The sequence below is a fragment of the Trematomus bernacchii genome, unplaced genomic scaffold, assembly GCF_902827165.1.
Source record: "Trematomus bernacchii unplaced genomic scaffold, fTreBer1.1, whole genome shotgun sequence".
In the NCBI taxonomy this organism is placed as follows: domain Eukaryota; kingdom Metazoa; phylum Chordata; class Actinopteri; order Perciformes; family Nototheniidae; genus Trematomus; species Trematomus bernacchii.
In genome coordinates, this window is record NW_022987649.1 from 1 (window position 1) to 9,941 (window position 9,941).

Genomic DNA, 9,941 nt, shown 5'->3' on the forward strand with positions numbered 1-9,941 from the left:
TGTATGCCCAGGATTCTGGCACCTTTCCTGGCTTGTAAAGTGCAGTTATGCGCCCTGGAGATATTGTACTATTTACAAAATGTATACACAGGATTATAATAATAATTATATACACGGTATACATATTCACAATGTTTAGCGGGATTCAGGGGACCAAATTAGGCGTCTAATTCTTACGGTGCACCAGGGCAAACAGGTTGAGTCCACGGCCCCTGCCCCATCATCAGGAGTGTCAACCAGCCCCGGTCCCGACTTCATTGGCCTCTTTCCCTCCCGCTTCCGCTTCCGCTGCTGCTGCCGCTCCAATGACCCATCAGGTGAAGATGATAGAGCTGTACTGTTATAGCAGCCCTCTTCGGAGGTCTCCCCATCTGACAGCGGTAGACATCCTTCTGATGATGATGCAGCTGCTGCCGCACTCTGATGACGCCCTGAACATGGAGCGGATTCTCAATGCCTCCTTTATACCTGGCGCATTCGCGTAGAACCGGTCCGCCGTGGTTACGTCGTGACACATAAACCTGGCGAGAATCGACCGGCTTTCTGGATCTTGGTGATGCTTGATATTGTCAGCCAGGGCAGTGCGCAGGATTTGTGAAGGTGACGGCTGTTTCTAGCCCAGCATCAGCCCATGCCCTCTTCAAGTGAGCGTTCAGGTTCTTGGAGGCCCGATTCCCCCTTGTGAAAAGGAAGAATTCATTCTGAGGACCCAGCAATGCCTCTTTAATCCCCATCCACCGCATGACCCAGCTAAACTCCTCTACTGTAAGCGCCAGCTGTGCTTCGCCATATGTCTTGGCCGTCTTGTGATCCTGCACATGGATGATGTAGCCCTCAGCAGTTCCCCTTATGGCTGCCTCTAAGACCTCACTGTTTTTCATGTTTGCGTACACGCCCGTACGGTGGCCATACAGGAGGCTCCAATGGAGGGTGAGATAGCCATAGAGAAGCTTCTGGGTGGTTGAGGTCGGCGTGCCGGCCATCAGGTCGAGGAGCTCCGGGATGCGCTTCTCAGCGGCCGCCATGGCGGCGAGAAGCTCCGCCTGGCTCGGCAGACGATCCAGTTTGTTCCTCTTCACCTTAAACTGATGTAGAGTGACTGCCTTATTCAAGTGTTTCATGTTGGCTTTCACCTCTCTCATTATGTGGGTCATATCAGACTGGGTGAGCTTGCACCCCCGGGGCTTTGACTCAGACATGTACCCCATGAACTGGTGCACATTCTTCAGGAAGAACTCTGATGTTGTGACTGCCCGGCCCGGCTTTACAATATACTCGCTCCAGCCACGGATCATCTTCATGTTTCTTAGGAACAGCCAGTCTGACAGGCGGTTAACACCATGGGCCATGTATACTATGAAGTTCTTTATCCGGCTGATCTTCGACACAACATTGTCTTTCTGTTTTACTGTCGGAGCGACACCCAAACAGTGATCCAAGTATGTCTGAAGGTACGCCTCCATGCTTCTAGGCAACGTGATTTCACGCATGGTATTCCCCCGTCCACACCCAGTGGACCAGTAATTTGAGGGAGAGGGCAAGTCATTAGCCAGCTTAGAGGCACGGGTCTTCCGGCATACAGGGGTCTCGCTACCGGAGGCTACTGCAAACATGACAGTTTCCACCGGGGTCTTCACAGGGGTCTCGCTACCGGAGGCTACTGCAAACATGACAGTTTCCACCGGGGTCTTCACAGGGGTCTCGCTACCGGAGGCTACTGCAAACATGACAGTTTCCACCGGGGTCTTCACAGGGTCTCGCTACCGGAGGCTACTGCAAACATGACAGTTTCCACCGGGGTCTTCACAGGGGTCTCGCTACCGGAGGCTACTGCAAACATGACAGTCTTCACCGGGGTCTTCACAGGGGTCTCGCTACTGGAGGCTACTGCAAACATGACAGTCTTCACCGGGCTCTTCTCAGGGGTCTCGCTACCGGAGGAAACTGGTAATATGACAGTCTTCACTGGGCTCTTCACAGGGTTCTTGACCGGTCTCTTTCCACCGGAGGCTACTGCAAGCATGACAGTCTTCATTGGGCTCTTCACAGGGTTCTTGACCGGTCTCTTCCCACCGGAGGCTACTGCAAGCATGACAGTCTTCACCGGGCTCCTCACAGGGGTCTCGCTACCGGAGGTTACTGGGGACTGCATGACAGTCTTCACCGGGCTCTTCACAGGGGTATTGCTGCCTGAGGCTACTGTGTTTATGCCGGAGGTATTTGGGATTGCCAGGCCCTTAAATCGTATACATTCGTCCTCTTCCTCAAGAACAGCAGCACTCTGCTTCCTGGGTTTTAGCTCCTTTTTCAGCCTGGAGCGCAGGGTCTTCACCTCATCATTGAGGGCATCCTTCTGAGCCCTCAATGCCACATTTTCCAGCATCACCTGCCTGCAGTCCTCGTTGTCACACTCGGTATGTGGGGAGAAGGGTGGAGGGTGCCCGGGGTATTCCTCCTCATTGTCTATATCCAATGATGTAGCCATTCCAATGATGGGGTTAGTCTCACGGAGGTCATGGAGCAACTGCAGTGCCACACTATGCTTCAGCCTTGCCATGACCTGATGTGCCTTATGTCGGGACAACTCAGGGTGGTCATGTTTTACATGACGGTCCAGTCTCTTCCCAGCGTACGAACACCCAGCGATGGGACAGGGTTTGGTCCGAACATTTATCCTTCCACTGGCTATTTTCAGGAGGATTCCCCTCTCCTCCAAGTTCCGCACTGCATGCTTGTGCTTAAGGTGTTTGTTCAATGCCAGATAGAAGAGTCTGCACACCGGGCATTCAGATGACATCCTTCCTGAAACACACATAATGATTTTGATCAAAATTATGTTATAGTTCTCCGTTTATATGCGTTAGCGTGAGCGGTGGTTGCGACACTGGGTCCGATGCATCAATTCATGGTGCATGGACGAAGGGAAGTATTGGGTTACCACCGGGTCAGATGGTCCCACTTCCGCACCAACGCGGGGCTGGTGATGGCAACATTGGGTCCGATGCATCAATACATGGTGCCCCGACCATGAGAGGGTTTGGGGTACCCCGGAACCAGGCACCACCCCAGCAGGAAACGGGTTGTATGGTCAAAGGAGGAAAGAGTGATAGAACCGGGGTAAAGCAAAGAAAGTGTCCGACAATAGTGACTTGTGAGGCGGCCAGAGAGTCTGTCATATCTCGGTCCTATCCTCCAGGCAACGCTGTGGCCAAAACTGGGCTAAAAACTAAAAAAACTAAAAAATATTTCATCCAGGGAAATTTGGGTGAAAATGAAAAAAAAGTACCCCAAAATAGTCCTTCATTAGCCAGCAGCAGTCCCCTGTCGACTCATGTGACATTCCTCCAGGGTTACATAGAACCAGGGTGTGGGCTCCGAGCCATCTCCGAGACATCTCTAGTCCGTGTTGATAATGGGGGAAATGTACCCCAAAATAGTCCTTCATTAGCCAGCAGCAGTCCCCTGTCGACTCATGTGACATTCCTCCAGGGTTACATAGAACCAGGGTGTGGGCTCCAAGCCATCTCCGAGACATCTCTAGTCCGTGTTGATAATGGGGGAAATGTACCCCAAAATAGTCCTTCATTAGCCAGCAGCAGTCCCCTGTCGACTCATGTGACATTCCTCCAGGGTTACATAGAACCAGGGTGTGGGCTCCGAGCCATCTCCGAGACATCTCTAGTCCGTGTTGATAATGGGGGAAATGTACCCCAAAATAGTGCATCATGACTCAGCAATCATCACACTCAACTTTGGTGAGAACCGGGCAAAGGGGTCAAAATCCGTCAATGTGGGGGGTGAAACGGCTGTACGCGAGCCCTGGGGGGGGCACCCGGGACCGGGCAGTGCCCCCGGCAGAAGGAACCGGGTCAAACGGGCCAAAACAGGAAAAAAAATAAAAATAAAAAGAACCAGGCAAAAGGGGGGGAAAATGGGAAAAAAGTGTCCGAAAATAGTGCCTCATGACCCCGCAGGAGTCCCCCGCGGACTCCCCTGACATTCCTCCATGGTCGAAATCATCCAACTCAACTTTGGTGAGAACCGGGAAAAGGGGTCAAAATGTAAAAATTGTACCCCAAAATAGTGCCTCATGACCCCGCAGGAGTCCCCCGCGGACTCCCCTGACATTCCTCCATGGTCGAAATCATCCAACTCAACTTTGGTGATAACCGGGCAAAGGGGTCAAAATGTAAAAATTATACCCCAAAATAGTGCCTCAAAATCGGGTAGAGTCACCTGGAAAGTGCCCTCGCATTCCTCCATGGCTCAAAATGTCGAACTTAAACTATTTGGAGAACCAGAGAAATGTAAAAAATACGCCCCAAAATAGTGTCTCAAAATCGGGTAGAGTCACCTGCAAAGTGCCCTCGCATTCCTCCATGGCTCAAAATGTCGAACTTAAACTATTTGGAGAACCAGAGAAATGTAAAAAATACGTCCCAAAATAGTGTCTCATAATCGGGTAGAGTCACCTGCAAAGTGCCCTCGCATTCCTCCATGTCAAACTTTAAGTATTGAGAGAACCAGGCTGGGGGGTCCTTGCGCCACAAAATTAGGCCCACTCAAAGTGCTTGGTGAGCGGATACATTCTTCCATGATTTGCAACAGCCGTTATTTTTCTGAGTGCACCCAAAAACTGGGTTTCCGATTTCGTGCAGACGGTAGTTTGAAAAGTATGGATGAATCTTTTTAACAGAGAAGTGGAAATGAAGCCCAGGGACTTTTTCCCCTTCTCCGTTGTACCAACCATCGGAGAAGGGGAAAAATCGGCCTGAAGCGCCAATAGTCTGGCCCCTTCTCCCGTTGGCACTCTGTCATTTTTTTGACAATTTTTCAAAACTTCATTTTTGATTATTTTAAGTTATAATTAAGCGTTTTCTTCAATTTTTTTGCTTTCCACGGGTGGGGGCGCCTGGCAGGCCGCCTATGAGCACCCAAATTCGGCCTGGATCATCCAGGATTTGTGGGCTAAGCTCCATAAACTGACTAAATCACCCAGAGAGGTCACCTTTCTAGCCCAAATATATATAATACAAATACATTTAAATAGTAAAAGGTGCACTTGTGCTCTGCATTACCCGGAATTTTATTTTCATAGCCCCATGATAGTGATTAAAAATCATTTTCATGGGAAAAAGTGTTAAAAACGCCTGATTAAATTATATGCAGGACCCCAGTGAGCTCCAGACTATGTGCATTGTGTTGGGGAACCATATAAATGATAGAATAAATGCATTTAAATGCAAAAATAATGATTTTAAATCATTTTAGGGGGACAATTGTGGAGAGGAGCCTGAAAATGACTCTGCAGCAGGCTGCCTATGAGCACCCAAATTCGGCCTTCTTCACGGAACCACGACCCCTTCTGTGGAGGGTATTCTCGTGCCCCTGGTGAGCACACAATGACCCAGGAAAGAGTCTTCAAAACACAGGTAAACTGTGTTAAACAGTGGGGTAACATGTTTGAAATGACAGCACACTGCTGCTTGTTGGCAGCCTGACTCACTTCACTTGTCTCACACACACCCAGGGGGGGAGAAAGAGGACACATTGACCCAGGAAAGAGTCTTCAAAACACAGGTAAAACTGTGTTAAACAGTGGGGTAACATGTTTGAAATGACAGCACACTGCTGCTTGTTGGCAGGTAAACATTGTTTAATTGTTTAAGTGTTTTTAAATGTATGGAACAGTGTTTTGTCTCTTTCAAAACTCTCCCGTCATTGGCCGGATACATGGGGACGATTTTATATTCACTATGACCGTTACTATTCCAGTGAGACGAAGTACGTCCGGTGACGGGAGTGATCCCATGTTAATTTTGTCCAAAAACCAGAGCATTCCCTTATCCAAGGGTAGTTTTCACTATCTGTAAAAAATAATATTTGGACGGACACTATAATTTACAGTTTTTTACTATGTAAAATCTGAATTTTCTTTAAAATAAAAAAAATCTATATTGATTCTGACACTTCTACATCCAACTCACAGATGTAACCTTGCTTTGATAAAAGAAATTATTCATATAACCCTTTTAGAAGTTAAGTTGTAGTCATTGTTTTGGGCATGTCATTTTCGAGCCTGAAACATGAAAAAACAGGCTTGGTGCTTAACAGGTTAAAATAATCTAGAGTTTTGGTTCTTTATTTTATTTCTTTTGTTTATTGTTTTCTGCATAGTCTATTGTCCACACTCCAGTCCAGTTGGTGGCGGTAATGCACCTACAAGTTGGTTTGCCAACCGCCAATAAACACCAAAGAAGAAGAAGAAGAAGAAGTAGAATCGGGCCGTTTCTCAATCGCGAGGATATTGGCTTCCAAGCCAATATTTCAAGGATGCTACGTCATCAATTGGCGCAGCAGGACCGTTCCAATGTCCAGCATACTTGGAATTCCACCGAGGCCGCGTCCTTGGTTTGGGGGAAATTTCGAGGCTGCACATGGGTAGACTTCGCGTCCTTAAAATCCCCACAATGCTTTGCGCACGGACCAATTTCCCCAAATCTGTGGCGGAAAATGTAAGGCGGGGCCTCTCATATGACGCACACCTGCACACTTGCTAGCCTGTTCCACTCTTCGTTTTCCGAATGCCAGGAAGGATTCTTGCCTAGCTTCTGAAGGAAGTGACTCGGAAGACATGTGCTACCAAGCAAGCGTACTCGCGATTGAGAAACACCCACTGTCACTTCCCCACAATCAGTTGAGCCTCCAGGCCTTTTGTCATGCACTTTTTACAGACACATTTCAGAATAAACCCTGGCTACAGAGGTTATAAAGTTAACCCTAATACAATTACCCCTAGTAAAGCCCTTAGTATTTGTACAATTGTTTAAATCAAAGTTAACCCTAAGAAGCAGATGGTTCAGTTTAAGATTTCTGTAAAAACAAGTTACCCAGATTTCTGCCTGAAAAACAGGTATTTTAGCACAATTTTAGCAAGATGAACTACAAAATATTTATACAGGGTAGACTGAAACAGAGAAGTCTAAAAACAAAATAGAACTTACAAAGGTTTCTGGAATCAGCAGTTAATCCTATCTGGTCGAGTTTGCACACTGTGTACCCACAGCGTTCTTAAGATGTTTAATGTTGTTGTTGTAGACGGTGCTAATGGTGGCTTAAAATTGCTCTGACAGTCCAGAAACATGGGTTGATGATGTTTTCAAAAAAGTTCATTTTACAGTACCTATTGGGAAATATAAACCTAAATATTGTTTGTGCTTCTATTCAGAGTGGTGAACGCCATAAAAAGGTATTTCTCCTCCCATTTTTCCAATTAACTTGTAATTTCATAGCTGTTTATTCCACTCTTGTAATGTCCTGGACTTATAAAGATGTACTCCTCCTGGTTTACTTTGTGTCTGAGTTTTCTAAATAACTAACTGTTTGTAAGCTTGCTTTCCACTTTGTTCCATGACTAATAGTGTGATTTAGGCCCGCTGATGTGCAGGGCGAGGCCTTTGAAGTAGAACTGGACACTGACACTCAAACACACATCTTCAACATCAAAGAGACAAATAGTGATAATTGAGGCAAAAATATTCCCTCTTTCACCATTTCCTTCCTCTATGCTGTGGTTGATAGTGTGTTGTCATTTCTGCTAGGTCAAAACTCAGTACATTTTGGAAAATCTTTTTTCCTCATGGTATCAACATCACCTGTCCCTGGTGCATCTCTTTTTTGTCTCAGTCATCAGACTCTTCGCTAATTTTAGATTTTTATCCACACAATTTAGGGAAAAGCCCTTGGATCCAATTCCTTGCTCAAGGGCACAATGCCACAAAACGACAAGCTTTATTAAAAAGGAAAGTCTTAAGCCTGCTTTTAGATGTGGAGAGGGAGTCTGACTCCTAAACACAAACTGGGATTCTGTTCTTGGAATGTTATGCCCTATTGGGACAGTAGGGAACTTTGAGCTCTTTATGATAGGATAGAGCCTGACATGAAGGGCTTTGTAGGCAAGAATAAGAGTTCAACATTTTACTGGGAGCAAGTGCAGAGCCGTTAAATGTGGGAGTGTATGTGATCTTTTTTTCTCATTCTTGTCACTACATGTGTGGATCCAGTAAAGACACAGCTTGTCTTCCTATGTGTCTACCCCGGCAGGATGTAGAGATCCAGACCAATGCGGCTCAGTACCTCCCTCAGATTAGCGAGCTGCTGAACAGAGTTCCCCGGCAGATGCTGCTGCTGCTGAAGACCAACGATCTGCTCAGGGGCATCGAGACCACCTTACAGACCAGAGCCTCGTCCTCGTCCTTCATCAACATGTCCCGCTGCTGCATACGTGCTATGGCCAGGTCAGCAGAGTTGTTCTCTCCTCTCTAGTGACGTGGAGCAGGAATAAAACCTGGACATTAGTCAGCTTTTACCACTTCCCCTGGCTCAAAGTAAAAAAAAAGTGTTGTTGATTGTTATCCTGAAATAAGGTCTGTGGTTAACCCAAGCTGAAGAGATTTTCAAGTTTTGTTCTAGGACATAAAATACGTCAGTAAATACCCCACTGGTGACTGTCTGAAGCTTCTATGCCTCATAAGAACAGCTAACAATTTACTAAATGCAAATATTAAAGGTCAAGACGCTGATCATTAGCCACTTTTAGCTTAGCTGTGGTGACGTGAAGTCATGTGACTGTGCTGTAGTTCCTTTATAGCTTAACGTTAGCAATTTACTTAAAAAAATCGTAAAAGTGATGTTAATATGTGGAGATTATCCTGCTAAACTAAACAGTGCCTGACTCTTGACCCCACTGACAGGCACAGGAGGAGTAAGGCCCGGTCCAGGAGCAGGCGGGTGCAGGTCACGCTGGCGGAGTGTGTGCAGCTGTGCGGGCTCAGTGTGTACGAGCTGCTGCTCTGGGTGAAGGGCTGCCGGCTGGGAACCTGGCTCACTGCTCTGCTCACATTTCTGCATTGAGACACATGAAACAGTGGCTGTAGCTCTTATTGCATGTTAACAAATGTTGAACATGTGCTCATACACACACAGGTTACTATTATGGTATTGACTCATTTCGAAACTGTATAGACATGCATACATGGACATAACATTCTGGTGTCTCTGGAAACCGATCTGGAAACCGATCTGTCCAGTCAGCTGAGACACTTTAAAAACAATTATATTTCATTTTCTCAAGATACATTATTTGTTTTAGTCTTATGAAAATCAATACGATTATTTTCAATTATATTTTTTTATAAACTGGAAATTGACTTGAACCATTACATTAGACAGGGAATACATAACCTGTGTTCACAGAGTATCTGCAAACTGTCATACAGCTGCAGGACTATAAGCTGGTGGGAACATTTTCGGTCAAAAAATTGTTACAGTACTGTCTGTTAGTGTCAAAGCTCCTATTTACATTTTTCACGAATTTGCGGTTATATTTATCGTATTATTTAATGTTGTTGGCCTTGTCCTATAATACGGTACCGTGAGTACCGAGAATACACAAAAACACAATAACTTGGTTGGATGTTTTAATGATATGTTAATGAGTTATTATTAAAGTATACTATTTCATTTGTTGCTTTTGTAGTGATCACTGATTCATACACTGGGGTTACATAATTCAATCCGGGAACTACAGGTTGGGGGTATTGTTTCCGCCCGGACATATATGTTGACGGTACCTCCGGGGTACCTACTGTGTGTCCTCCTCTTTCACTTTCTCTTCTCCTCTTTCCTGCAACCCGACAGCACGTCGATTTCTGCTCCCCAATAAAGAGAGATTTGCACCTTCGATGCACCGCCTCCGTCTCCCTTCTCTCGGCACTACATTGGTGACCCTGACATAAGTCTCGCGAAGGTTCCGAGACTGAACCGAACACGGCAAAAAAACTCTTGTTTTTTCTCGAAATGCCGGGGATTTTTGGAGACCTCCGTAGCTGCCACGTGCGCTCGGACTGTGGCTCGGTGCGCCCCACGGAATGGACGCGGAC

At 46.4% G+C, this 9,941-nt stretch overlaps 1 protein-coding gene across 1 annotated transcript; it reads left to right on the top strand.

Moving 5' to 3' along the window:
- Positions 1 to 8,103: 8,103 nt before the first annotated feature.
- adck1 (aarF domain containing kinase 1) lies at positions 8,104 to 9,522 on the top strand (the record flags this gene model as incomplete). The annotated part of the gene is given in 2 exon segments (XM_034134760.1): positions 8,104 to 8,297; positions 8,754 to 9,522. Coding segments are annotated over 2 exon segments (354 nt in total), but the record flags the coding sequence as incomplete, so codon positions are not given.
- Positions 9,523 to 9,941: the final 419 nt, after the last annotated feature.